General features: G+C 34.5%; 1 protein-coding gene across 1 annotated transcript; it reads right to left on the bottom strand.

The window, feature by feature from the left end:
- Positions 1-7,069: 7,069 nt before the first annotated feature.
- On the bottom strand, positions 7,070-14,950 carry LOC145665882 (uncharacterized). The gene is made up of 2 exons (XM_081732992.1): positions 14,482-14,950; positions 7,070-7,508 (listed from the first exon to the last, which is right to left on the bottom strand). The coding sequence occupies exons 1-2, from the start codon at positions 14,938-14,940 to the stop codon at positions 7,188-7,190; spliced, it is 780 nt and encodes a 259-aa protein (XP_081589118.1). The 5' UTR covers positions 14,941-14,950; the 3' UTR covers positions 7,070-7,187.
- Positions 14,951-15,171: the final 221 nt, after the last annotated feature.

Genomic DNA, 15,171 nt, shown 5'->3' with positions numbered 1-15,171 from the left:
TCTATCCATTGTTATATGTATCATCTTCAAACAACTCCTCCCTTCCGTTAGAAGTCAATGATATTGTAGAAACTTTTTTTTTTTTTTTTTTAAATTTATATGAGTTTAAGCAGTCGTTAGTTTCCAATGACGTATTTGTACGGCACTTTTTGTATACACAATATATTTGACCTGCAGTTTAGTGAGATATAATGATCATAATACCACCATTCACTTGTCACTCACAGTTAGTTGTTCTTTTTCACATTTTCTCCTTTTGTATGGCAAAATGAAAGTGCGAATAATGAGAATCTCACTATGTGCCCACATAATCAAAATGCGGGTGCGGCTTTTGAATACATTACAAAAATGAAAGAAAAGAAACATCATACAGTGACCCCCAGAAGCGGATATGATGCAGTTCCAGGAAAACTAATCATTAAAAACTATTGACTGACGTCATTTATTTGACGAAGCTCACTTGCATAAGCATGACATTCTTTACACTGTAGATTATTTATTAAAATTTGAATGTAGTATATTAAAAGTTGAACGTTGTAAAAGTTAATATTTTTTAAAGCGTCTTATTACTTCTAGATAGACAGATGGAAACGGGACTAACACGACATCATTATCTCAATTTTGAATCACTGCCGAGACGAGTCGAGACAGAAATGTATTTTCTAGTCGAGACACGTGTCGAGATAGCATTTTCTCGAGACGAGTCGAGACAGTCTTAAATCTCGAATTCACTCGTCTCCTGTGCATCCTTTACAAGACTATCGAATTGAACCACTTATGAACGTTTTTCATACTTTTCTATATTCGTGTTTTTTCTACATTTTGCATGAAGTGAAAAAACATTCATTTCATTTTAGCCACTAGTGGATCCATATTGAGGGCAGTTGGAACGACCTCCCCGCCCCCAAAGTCTAAATTTTTATAAGCCGATGCAAAAAATAATTGCAATACTTTATTCTGATTTGATGTAAAATCATGGTTGCAGTGCCAAATTCATTTGTGCCGGAGCGCTTGATGGGAGATAAGAGAACCAAAACAAATTTAAGCATAAACACAAACCCGAAATCAAATTATGAATGTTTATTTATGAATGGATAAACATTTAATACATAGCTTTGAACACTTCTAGTGTAAGTAAAAGTATGTATTTGATTTTTTGGTTGAACTTTCATAAAATAAAAAAGTAAGTATTTTTCCGATTTTGTACCTGCGCATCGCTCCTCTCTCAAAAGCTGCGCCGGACCGTCGCTCCACTCCGTTCTGACTGCATTACAAACCTGTGCAAAACTCGCTATTTCAAGCCTATGGTAATCGTCTAGGGAATAATCCACCCCCTACGAACGACATTCTGGATCTCCTAATGATCTCAACTTTGTAATAGTTTCACTCGATGGTAAACAAGAATAAGCAAGTTTAGTACCAATTATTTTGATGAAAGTAAAAGAAAATGTATTTGAAGTAATACAGTAGCAATTCTACGTAACAATATAAATAAATGCATTCATCTTATTTGCCAAGTGTTTTGTATGCCTATATTTTTTTCTTCTTTCAAAAATGCACCGAACTATAAGGAATTTACATAGCTACAAAAACACAGGAGCAAAAGTGCCACCTACAAGAGTTCAATAAACACTTCTCACCTCCACTTAATCTGAAATTACAATACCGAAAATATTATGTTGACAAATGAATTTATAGAGTAGACTTGATAAATACTTTGACGGACCATTTCTTAAAAACTAAAATATTTGCATATTAGGCGATCCAATTAAATATTATTACATAGCTTTTTTAGGTTAGGTTAGAAATTGTAGTTCTGGCCATTATATGCAGCTAAGCAGGTCACGTGTGAGCCCATCTGTCGGCTATCATACTACCCGGGTAAATGAGGAAGGCGCCCCGGGACTTGTATATCACGAATTTGTCTTGTCGTACCTGAGGAAAACTCAGGAAAAAACCTCAGTCAGGGTAGCTGGCATGAAAAGGCTTATATACCTTTTAGAATGAGCGTTCCCACCGAGAATCGAACCCGAAACTACTCGCACCTACATACATTTTTATTTTGTATCATTTGTTCCTAGGAAAGAATACTGTACACATCACATGGGATTTATTAAATGCACTTACTAGAAATTTGGTATGAGGGAATTGCAGAATTTTCCTCTTACAATTTTTGTTACTTCATTGACTTCACAGAAGAATGTTTAAAAATTATAATGAGAAATCAACATATTCAAAAGAAAAAAACTTAAAAGACCGAAAAGAAGAGAAAGTTCTCGTTTATTTTAAAGAAAAAACGGAAGCAACATAACATAAAATGCAATTTACAACTAAACTTACTGCGTATGATCAATAAAACCAGCTCTTTCCTTTATATTACAAAGCGGTAGCATACATTAGAAGAAGAAAAAGCAGTTCCATTTACGTGTAAATAGGACTTCTCTCCTTGACACGCGTGTAAATTAGTATTTACAAAAATGTCTTTGATATTTTTAGTATTTTATGTTAAATAGATCATTATCAAATCACGACAAAGCGGTTTCTGAAAAAAAAAATCGCTTCTTCACATTGCAACGGAAGGAGCATCTACGACCTTCAGTTGTAAACTACGGAAGAACACTTCCTTGCTTTGTGTCGTGAGTGTTAAGAGTATTCAAAGCAGTTTAAATGAGATTGCATGTATGTTAAAAGAATTTCATGTAAACTACAAAAGTGAAAACATTATATAATTGAATTGTCCTTAAAACAAGCTAGTTACAATACTTTTACGAAAGTGATACATGAAATTAAATGCTATAAGTACGTTCCAATTTTGTTGGTAACAATTATTTTCCATATGCGATAATTGGGGAAGTCATGGGTGATTTCTCTTATTTTACACAAATAGGTATATGTGTGTGCTAAACGTAATAACTAGACATTTTCTTATCAAGTGTCTAGTAACCTTGATAACTAACGTTTGGGTCAACGACATGTGCTCAGACATTTCAAGCAGTTCACTCGTAGTTCGAAAGAAAAGTCCCTGCATTTCGCAATTCTGTTGTTTCCTGCAGAGATGGAGTGGGTTGTGGGTCAACAGGAGTGACCTACTGCGACCCACCACCCACCGTGATCCACTCAGACCAACCGACCCACCGTGACCCACTATGACCCACCAACTCATTCTGCTCAATGCATTGTAGATGTCATCTTTTGAACGCCGGTGAATTTGTCTACGTTTTACATTCAAGGCCTCCACTTCTCTCTTTTTTTTTTTCATTTGTTTCTATTTACTTATCTGAAATGCAGGGCCGGATTAAGGAAGGGGATTAGGGGCGATGTAGCCCTGGATCTCCGGGTGGACGAGGGTCTCCACTCTGATCAAAATCTCAACTGACTGTCTAAAAAGCATAATCCAAAATACAATCATCGTCATACGACAAAATATGACCAAATATATGAAACATATTAACTTAAATTCTCTACTGTACTTTCACAGAAATGTATTAGGCGAACTGAGCAGGGGCCACGAATTTTTTCCTAACCCCAGGCCTCCAGATGGTTAATCCACCACTGCTGAAATGAATATATCTAAGTGAAAAAAACTTCAGACGCTTTTGGATATTTATAATTGTAATAATAACAATCCCGTAGGACTTACTACTTGGCTTTCGAAACAGTCGAATTTTACACTTTTTTGCCTTTACGTTTCCCTGCTTTATTTTGCTTTCAGACTTTCAAATTTTATCCTATTTTCCACTGAAAAGTATCTGTAATTCAACAAGGAAATAATTATATATGATAATTAAATTGAAATTCATTGTAATATGGCCCATCACAAATACTATCATTTTATTATTATAAAGGTCAGATCCATTTATATTGTAAAGAGTGAGGTGCTTGAGCGATTGACCGTAGAAATTCAAATTCCAATTAATGATAATTTCACAGCCTTGTTTTATTACAAGTGTAAACTCTTTAGTCTGTGGAGAGAAGGACGTGGATCATGGGTCAGAGTTAATGACGCTTGGTTTTGGTGGTTGGTGGGTCGAAGTAGGTCATGGCGGGTGGTGGGTCAGTGGGTCATGGGTCAAGTTTTCATTGACCCACGCTATCTCTGTTCCTATCATAATAGTGTTCGACTTAACTCTGATTCAGATTCCAAGTGAAGTCAATGCTCTTCGAATTGACTCTCACTAGCTACAGTTAATTGGGTTTTTGATTTTTTTTTTTTTTTTTTTTGTAGGATTCACACTGCTGTTGCCCCGACGAGACGAGACTAATGTAATTATGTTAAGTCTCTTGGACTAGAACATTGGTAATTTTGATGAAGGTGTTTGAAAAGATAAACATTTCTTGAAGAAAGAAAAAAAAAAGCTAGAAGGTGCAAAGTATGAATACCCGTTAAAAAAGATTATTATAAATTTACTAAAAATTTAATCGTGTTAATAAAATCCTTTGATATCTATCATGAAATATATTTCAAAAAGTAGTAAAGAAAAGAAATCTGGATAACATCAAATTAAACCAATAAATACAACTTAATTTATATTAAAGTACCGAGACAGCATATCTACAAATGAAACAATTTATATGTATGTTCTGCTTATCGAGTTAGAGGTGGCAATGTGGCTCAGTGGTAGAATGCTTACCTCTGGTGCGTGGGGTCCCTGGTTCGATCCGCTGCCAAGTATGTTTGTGGTGGACAAGATCGTGCCGTGGGTTTTCTCGGGGTACTTGTTTCCTCCAACTTTCTCATTCTACCAATTGTTTCATCATCATTCACTAACCATAATCTTCGTCTCCCTTAGTCGAAAAGGTATATTCTTGGTACCTTAAATTTTTCATTTTTGCATATCAAGTTCAGAAAAATGGCATTCATTCTCGTTTGGATTACCTTTCTAAAATTTTCCAGCATAGCCATTCGGCTCGTTCTATTTACATTTTGTTAGCACGAGAATTGTACAATGACCAATACAGAAAGTTATGTAATGAGTTTAAGCATATATTCCCGACTACTTTTTAAATTTTTTTTAATAAATCAAAGAGAATAGAGAGTATTAAAAATGTAGAATGTAAACTAGATAATATCTACAAAATGCTATTTAATGAAGCAACAACTATCTCAGATTAGAAAGTTGGTTCATAGTTGACGTCATAGTCTATGGGGATTTATACGTCTGTACAATATGAACGATTTCAGAAACAACTAGTGTTTCACCTGAAATTTTCTAAGTATTAAGTGACCCACTTTCAGTGGCGGCTTTAGTGGGTAGGCCAGGTAGACACGGGCCTTCCCAAAATTTTGAAAATATATAAATGCTAAAAGATACAATAAAGAGTAAATATATTTTCTACTATTTATATTAATGGCAGATAATTATTTAACAAATATCATGAAGCACTACCGTAAAACGGGGCTACTTTGACAGGTTTTGGACTAGTTTAGATGTGTACACGGGACACTTTCTGCAACCAATGAATGATACTATTCTCATCATAACAATAGGTATCTAGACTATCACATCCACTACTAAACCTAAGTTGCTACAAGTAAGTTTTGGCGGGAAGAAATTTAGAAATACCGGTCAAAGTAGCCCCGGGGGTGGGGCTACTTTGACATCTTATGTATTTGCTGCATAAGGTCAAAGTTACTCAACGTATGGAGTTATTTTGACATGGAATTTATGTAAAGTGTATGAAACACTGTTTTGGTCATGTGTAAAGTACGGTATGCTGTATACTTGATAAGCACGAAATCTTTATTTTGTTGTGGTACATCACTATACACCACTATACAAGTTTTTCTAATGCTTTACTTTAAACATCTTTTACTTTGAACATACACGGTGCTTTACCTTACATTGTTACTTTATTTTGTACTCTACTTTATTTTTTTTTACTTTACTTTACTTTTAACATAATTACATATGTATCGGTATGTTATCTTTACATATAACAATGGAAAGAAAAACCTTAGTCGTCAACATCACAGTTGTAACAAGCATGTTGAGGATTTTTTGATCCACCATTACAAAACCCATACACCCATTTTTTGCACAGGACACATTGAATCCACTCTCTATATCGTCAGAGTGCGAATTAGATTATTCATTTTTGGGGGGAATAAACAGTGGCGGATCTAGAAGTCCTTATATTATATATTGGGGGACAGGAAGGATATTGAGAGGGGGTAGAAATACAATGGGAGAAATCCCTCATCCCCGGCAATTTCGCACCGTGGACACCATATCAGCCTCTATCTATGAAAGTATATGCAACAATTGTCACAGGAAGCACGAATTGCTCATCTGTCAAAGTAGCCCCACTCTGTCAAAGTAACCCTAAATGTCAGAGTAGCCCCGTTTTACGGTACTTTAAAAGTAATCTCCTGCTGTCATTAATAAATCAAATGTGGATATGTACTTATGAGCGAGGGAGGGGGGCCTACCCAAAATTAAAATTCTGAGGTCGTTCCTCCCACTATCCAATATTACCTTATTGTTTCTTGTTATTGAGTTCTTTACAAGAAATAGTAAACAAAAAATGGATCGTTTGAAACCTTCATGCTTTACTCTAGCCAGTGATCGCCAAACCGTCGATCGCGAGCTACTAGGGATATTTAGAGCCGACCATGTTAAGGCTCCAGTTGGCTAACCTTGATCAATGTTGCCAATTCAGGGTAAAAGTCGCTAAATCTAGGGAATTCAGCTTCCAGAAAAAAAAAACGATGACAAAAAAAGTGCCATCCTTTTCATTAAGTCTGATAAAAAAAATCTGTTATTGCATTTGTTATTTATTACTATCTACACTTCAATTTCTTTCTTATGTACAATTCAATTTCAGTTTCTTTTTGTTATGTACAGTTTAATTAAAATTGATTTCATATTTACTAGATATGTAAGTTTATGGACAATAAATAAACGTAAGATTTTTTAAAGTTGGTAATTCTTTTGATTGGTAGCTCACAGAAGGATATAACAAGTACACTAGCTCAAAAGCTTTGTAAGTTTAGCGACCACTGCTCTAAACCATAATATAATAAATTAATAAATATTGGAAAATTTGGAAAGTATTAAATACCAGAACATGTTTTATTGCAGAGATTCATTTTTTGTTATTTTTCTTTATAAAACACTTTTGATGACGGTGATATATTTTTTTCTATTACTAATTACAGTAACATTTCTTGCTTAATGTCGTTTGTGTTACAGGTGGAAACCATGTTTGAATATTTCAAATAAATAATACATGAATATACCAAGAAAACTCAATAGAGCCACTCCAATTATACTTAAAATAAGAGCTAAATGAGCAGGTGTTATTTTAGGTATTTCGTTTTTCACTTGTTGATTAAGCTTCTGTACTGTCTTCTGAGATGACTGATTTTTTCGGACTGAAATGACTTTAGTGACTTCTAAGTTATTCTGTTCTTTGCACGGAGAACTGCAATCATTGTCACATCGTACTGCAGGCAGAGGAATCGCAGGCTTCAAAAACAAAATTGATGTTTCTTGACGTTGTTGTATCTGTAAGAAAATTATCCTTTTGTGAAATTCAAATGGCAATTTGCGAGATTGCAATTCATATTTATTACGAACAAACTAACTTCAGTATCATGGAGACTTGATTTCATCTATAATTATTTACTTCTATTAGATTTGCATTATGATTAGAGCAACCCAAACGCATAAAAGCATAATAGCAAATTAGACATATGGTTGGTACCTTGAACATGGTTGTGGTTATTTAAGGGTCCAGCAGAAACTAATTTTAAAAGCATAATAAAGCATAATTTTAGAAAATAAAGCATAAAGCATAATCTAAAATATATAGCACAATTCTTGGAAAATTCTGTTTAACTGCAAGTTTAACAAACATACTATATTAATATTTTTTAAAACCAATATTTACAAAGCAAAATCATTGAGAACATAACAATGCAACAATGAAAAGCTAATTTTTATTTCTGTAAGCTTTTCGGTGTAATCTTTGATGTGGAGAAAGAAAAAGGAAATGAAGAAAAGTTTCCGCCAACAATGAATAGTACACAAGAACTTCACACTATATTGTTATGTGTACCGCTTAAACTTTAGCACTTTCTGTATTTTTTTGGTGATATCTTTTACTTTCCCTTTCTGTATATATGCACCTCTAAGGCGCACACAGGTGAAACAAAAACCTATTCGAGTAAAGCATATCTCTTTACAATGCATTAAGTAGAAATTTCATTAAATATGAAAGAAACTGGTTGCATAAAATATTAATACATAGATCAAGATATTTAGGAGATTTAATGTATAGTAAATATTTTACATTATACACGATTAATATAAAACATCGACTGAAATCGACAATAAAGCATAATTTGTAAAAAATAAAGCATAATTACACAAAAAATAAAGCATAATGTGGGTTGTTCTAATTATGATTCTTTTTTTTTCCTTTGATAGAAAGTGGAGAAGGAATTGAGATGGACGAAGCAAACCATTCAAATGGGAGAATCAAAGGAGTGTATAGGCTTCTGGTTGTAAGGCTTTCAGGTAAGAAACCTCTGGGAGATAGAGCTGTCAGGTTCAATTGAAGGCATGCTAGGAGGTCAGCGGTACTTATACATTTGGAGATACAAATTTCAAACTGAATTTTATTAGAGTATTATCTTCTTTTTTCATGTATAATTTCCACCATTACTTCTAATTTTATAACCACGATTACTAATATCATTACCTCTATGCACACATATACTGTACGAAACTAAATTAATACAGTTTAACACAAAACATTAATAATTACGGACACACAAGTTACAGGTTCCTCACACGTAGCCGTCACTGAAGAATTAATTGCAGCACTGAATAACTTTTAAGATCGAGAAGTGACGAAAAACAACTCTGGAGATTGCAGAGAACCTATTGGTTAGCAAGGGATTTGTTCACACTATTCGTCATTATTTACAGTGTAGCAAATTATGTGCACGGTGCACTGATGGAATACATCGACTACAGCAATGATGGGACGACTGCTTAAATTGGTACGGTGATTACGTGTTGTGTGGTTTACATTGTAACCTATAGTCCACTCTTTCTAAATGTAATGTATAGGCCGTATGTGCAATACAGTTTTGGAAAATGAATACTTCCACTTTTTAGTGGGTACATCTTATACATCAGAACCAAGTAGCAGTGTCATATGTACAGTATGTGAAGAGGTTTGGTATGGTTGAAAGTAATTTAGTTTCGCTTTAATGTTTATTCGACGGAAATATTACTGTTTTGCAATACATCCAGAGCATTATAGGGGGTAACATACACTGTGAAAAATGAGGTGTTGAAACAACACAAAATGACTACCACTTTAGCGTGTTACTTGTGTGTTAATTCAGCACCAAGCACATCGCCTTTCGAGCATATCAGAAATAACTATTTACTTCCTGAGAGAATGTGCATTGGTATTTATCGTTTAATATGAGCAAAGCTTTACGAAATATCTTTGGCACTGCTGCCAAGTAACGAATAATGTTCTATGTTTTCAGTAATCGCTCACAATAATATTGTTGTAAACCTGTGAATCGTCTGACAAAAGTAACACGGGCAACAGTTTTGCCATCTTATGTTCATATATGCTAAGACACAAGAATAACATAAAGAAAACAGATGGAAGCACTGCTATCTGTGTAACTGTTGTCAGATGATTCACAGATTTACAATAATATTATTGTGACCGATTACTGAAAACATAGAATATTATTCGTTGGCAGAAGTGCCAAATATATTTCGCAAAGCATTGCTCATATTAAACGATAAATACCAATGCAAATTCTCTCAGGTAGTAACTAATTATTTTTGATATGCTCGAAAGGCGATGTCTTTATGCTGAATTGACACACAAGTAACACGCTAAAGTGGTAGTCATTTTGTGTTATTTCAACACCTCATTTTTTTTTTTTTTTTTACAGTGTAGTGAAGTGGTTAGTTAGACCGTTGGATTCACGTTCGCGTGATTGATCTCAGTTCGGTGCTTCTCAATTTTCGGCGTCCATTCAGTGTGGTGAGGCAAATTAGGGAGTCTAGTGAATGAAATATCTGACAGCCACTAGATAAAGAAAGCTCTTGATACGCCTAGTAGACACAGGGCGATGCAGTTTTAGTCGCTAAGCTGGACGTAATTCAGCGGGTCACTAACAGATGGCGTTTGAGCGGCTCATGCCTATAAAATGTTTGTTTTTTTATCCTGAGCATTATACTAACCCACTAATCACAACAGCACTGCGGGCAGTCTATCAAGCAATGATGATATTCATAATTACTTCTATAGGAATACAAGGGGAACCAATTTGTGATTGTCTGTATCTTGGGATCAATTGGATGGACCACTTCCATCAACTAACTTTATCCCTGACTTTCGACTCTACTTCCTGGCCAAAATTGATGGTCATCTATCGCATAGTTTTTTTTTTTTTAATGGACACACAGATAGACAGAGTAAATGTAAAACAAAGTGTTTGGTAAATAAAACTCCTTAAAAATGCTTCAAATCTCGTAGTGACTTCTACTCTTTGAACCAAATAATCAATCATAAGTAATTGTTACTGGGGCGCTCAATGCACAAAGGATTCAAGACAATTTTTGGTCATTTTGGAAATATTTCATATTTAAGTTCTCTATTTGAAGTTCCTTTTAGTGTGTGAAATATTCCATTCCAGATATCTAACTCTTATAGTGTTAAAAACAGCGTTTATCCTTCGAAGTATTTAAATAGAGTTCGTATACAAATTTCATTCCTTTTTTTCCTCTCACAACTCTATAATTGAGTTTGAATCCGTTGTGCTCTGAACGAGATATATGTAAATAGTAGTGGAGGGCCCCAAAACCGGTTTTTCGAAAAAACGAAACCGGTTTTTAAACATTTTCAGAAAACCGGTTCGGTTTTCACCGAAACTGGTTATCGGTTTTCTGCAAAACAGGTTCGGGTTTTCATCGGATCCGGTTTCGGTTTTTCCCCAAATTTGTTCTATTTCTGACCAGAATAGTGTTTCGTTGTTCTCCGGAAACCGAATCTGTTTCCACAGAAATAGTTTTATGTGATTTCCAAAGGTTTTCACCGAAACCAGTTTCGGTGAAAACCGAAACCGGTTTTAGAGAAAACCGAAACTAGTTTCGGTGATAAACCAAAACGGTTTTTGAAGAAAACCGAAACCGGTTTCGGTGCAAAACCGAACCGGTTTTGGAGAAAACCGAAATGTCGGTTTTTCGGGTTTCGGTTTTTCTAGAAACCGGTTTCCGTTTTATAAAAACCGGTTTTGCCCATCCCTAGCTAGATAGTAACATTACAAATCTAGTTTTTTAAAACTACTTTCCAGACACTAAAGTTGTGGAAAAGAGGGTGCCAAACTTTGTCTAGTCTTCTCAAATTTTCATCTCTTATATTAAGTAAAAAGTAATTAGAATATTGAGTGTTTGCTATTTTAATTTGCCTAATTGGGTTTGGCTACAAGTTCTCCATATTATTGTGTACGATTGTGGTACACAATAATATATAATTTCTACATAAAAACTTTTGCCTGAAATTTATTGGATCTTTTGATCCAAAAATGCCTGAAATTAAAATTTGTTGTAAAGTTTTAAAGATTCAAATCAAAGTTCAAATTTGGAACAGAACTCAGGGATAGGTAGGTTTTCTGCTAAGCATTACAAAATACAAGTACACAACACGATGTTTACTACAAACATATATATTTCTTGTGAAAAATTGTTTTAGGTTCAAATTTGCTAAATTTAATATATATATAATACTTTTTAAGATTCCATGTTTCTGTTGAGACAAAACTTAACCCTTTTCGGAATGGAAAATCTTGAAAACATTTTTATAAATATTTTGCATTATAATATAATATACAATGTTCTAGTAAAGACCAAAAAATGTTTATTTTTTTTCACTGACTCCTTGCAAGAAATGGGACCCTCATGATCGTGCGGGTTCGGGCCAATCAGTAATGTACAGTAAGTAAACAACCCGCACGATCGTGAGGGCTAGGCATTAACGAATCAATTACAAAAGAGCTAGAAATTGGCTGATAAAGCAGCTGGGTTGAAAATATGTCATCAATGATTGAAGGGAAATGCTTTTATTTGGCATCTCTACAGAACTGTTGTTTTGTCACAGAAATTACTTTTTGTGAAAGCTACTAAAAGAGTTCTTTGTTGACAGACATACGTGTGCATTACATTTATCAAATCGTAATTTTGATTTATTACTGCATCCTTCCATACCACAGATTCGTGGTGATGTGGCGTCGTCGACTTCAGGTTTATGATCATATTCATCGTACCTTTTATCGGAAGGCATTTTATGGAAAGGTTGAAGAACTTGCTCTTCTTTGCTTGAGGTAGAGGTTTGCATGCGCTCGGGCCTACAAAGCATAAATTTTTAAATACACACGTATATTTCTCGGGCCTAACTTTGTAAATATACTATACAAAGATATATACTGCACCGTTCTTTCTGGAGAACTTCCTCTAATTGCTGTAAATAAAAATAGAATTTTGCTTAATTATTAAGTTTCTGTAATTCGGGCTTATTTCGGGCTCATTTGATTATCAATCTGGCCGGGCTCGGACCTAAATGCTAAAACATATTTCGGACTCGTTTCGGGCCTCACATTGTAAATTCACGGGACGGGTCGGGCTCGGACTAAAAATTCCGGCCTGTGCAGATCTCTAGCTTGAGGTTGTTGTTCATTGTCTTTGTCGCCGTCAATCAGAACAATCTCATCTAAAATATTTGTTTATTTGGTGTCTATTAAAAAGGACAATAAAAACACCGACTCCCAAAACACATTTCAATTCAAAATTAAAATGAAAGACCTCCTACCTGAATTGAAATTAGAATTGATAAAAGAACTTTACCTGTATTGTAGTTGTATCTAGCGGACCAGGGATATATTTTGCTTTAAACTTCACCTCCGATCAAGTATGATCTTTTTCGTGTTTTTTTTTTTTTTTTTTTTTTTTTTTGGCGTAAATATCGTGTCACGTTCGCTTTTAGAACTACGGCCGGGTTCCTGACAAGTCTGATTTTTGGTACATCTTTTCTAGCATCTGCTAGTTCATCCTCCTCCATCTTAGCACCACTTTCACCACTAGAATTACCAATCCAGTGTTGGGATAACACAAATGTAAAACAAATATAAGACTGGATGTCGGTCTTAGTCAGCGCTGAAACCACTTATTTTGGAGTTATGGCCAAGTAACTGGATAATATCTTCATAGTAACCACTTTCTTATGGAAATGAGCCATTATCTCTAAAAAAATATTGAACAGAGCAGAAACTATTGAATAGCAAAACGTAGCACTTACACAACATTTTTGGGAGAGATTAGGCCTAACCCACACGATTGTGATTTTTAGCCTTAAGTTGTTCAGATTATAACAACATTTAGTATTGGTTACTTACGTCTATTCAGTGCAATATTTACAATCAAAATATATTTCTGTCACCACTATGTTTTAAGCTAAAATAAAGATAATACGACAGTAAATATTTTATACGTATTTTCTTTGTTGAACCTTCCACTGAACTTCAACCGCAAACGAAAGAAGCACTAACGCTTGCTTGGAATTGACACATCTGTACGATTCATGTAACCCACAAAATTGTAGCGAGCCGTCCCCGGCCGATGAAAAAAAAAAAAAAAAAAAAAAATGCAACAAAATAAATACATATAATTATTAGTGATTTGAGTTAGTGCTGTGCGAGTACGTTCCGAAAGGGTTAAGTCTTGTTTATATTTAAAGCTGCTTAAATTGTTTAATCACAGATTTTTACAGCTCATAGTTAAAAAGATAATAAGTTTCTCAGTTACGTGCCTTTTGGTAAAAACAAAAACTACAAGTTATATTAATTTTTAGCGAATTTAATCTAAATTTCTTTTCCATAATAAGATTGCGGAGTTACTTTAGGTATTTGAAAAGCGGGTTTAACTCGAGCAGACGGGTCTACCAAATAGAAAATTTATAGGTAAAATACGATGTGAAGCAGTTTTTGTGAATGAATGAGAGTGTGAATATAAGTAATTACTGTCAGTGCACAGCATACTGAAGTTATTTTAAGTGATAGTAAAAGTATTGTATGTATAAGCGTGCTCTTCTACTATCCTCGTTACGCGCCTACTTCCTACGGACTCACCCCTCACTACTGCTAGGATACCCCTGCTGCGCTCCTGCTCTGACACGGTTAGATAGCATTTCATACTTTTTAGTGGACATCTAGCACAAGTTGGTTCGTGTATATGCTATCCGTCCACTGTAGTTTTTATGCTATACGTTCACATTGTATTTAAACTGACTCTTCCTGAAATCAATCTGAAAGTAATAATGGAGCAACTCATTTAGTGCATGCTCTGCTAAAAGAAATACAAAGCTCTAACCTAACCTCAAAATATAAGAAATGCGTGAAAATTTGGTAGAACCGTCCGCTCGAGTAATACAGAGAATAGAACGTACCTTAATGAATTCATTGACGGAAGAATTTACCACAAAGATGTCCACTAGAGATTCCTTCAATTGGCGAAACTGAATGTCTGAGGGCAGCAGCTGAGAAAGGTCTTCTCGGAAAGGAAACTTAGCCTTTCTTAAATATTCTGGCCATTTTGTGTTAATGGTCTCATAAATGTTTCTGCAAACGTTTGATCCGTTCTTGCAGTTGTCCAGGTAAGCTCTTTGCAATGATGCAGCATACAAAGAGAGAGATTCAACAATTCCTAGGATAGATTTATGTCTCATTGTGAGTTTCGTCGAATTAATTTTATTAATACAATGTTCCTTTTCATTATGCGGCAAATCTTTACATATATCTTCGAAGAATGAAGTTAAAATTGACATTGGGATTTCGTTCTTATCACGTACTGGAGTTCCATCTTTTAACAAAACTATATTATTTTTAGGAAAATCTAACGCGTTCATATTTTCAAGAATTTCATCATAATCCATAACAACGATACTAATTGTTATTTGATTGTTTTTAAGCAATGTTAGAATGTTTCGCACTAGTGCAACATCACCAATAATAACTAGTCCTTTAACATGAGTAATATCTTTAAGAATATTATTGGATTGTATGTAGCTAAGAGGCATAATGTTGTTCGTTGATATTAAAGACTTGAGGCAAAGTAGTTTTTCAGAAGCTGATATATC

The sequence above is a fragment of the Thermobia domestica genome, chromosome 12, assembly GCF_964235325.1.
Source record: "Thermobia domestica chromosome 12, izTheDome1.hap1.1, whole genome shotgun sequence".
NCBI classification, from domain to species: domain Eukaryota; kingdom Metazoa; phylum Arthropoda; class Insecta; order Zygentoma; family Lepismatidae; genus Thermobia; species Thermobia domestica.
This window is presented reverse-complemented; position numbering and strand designations above follow the sequence as displayed.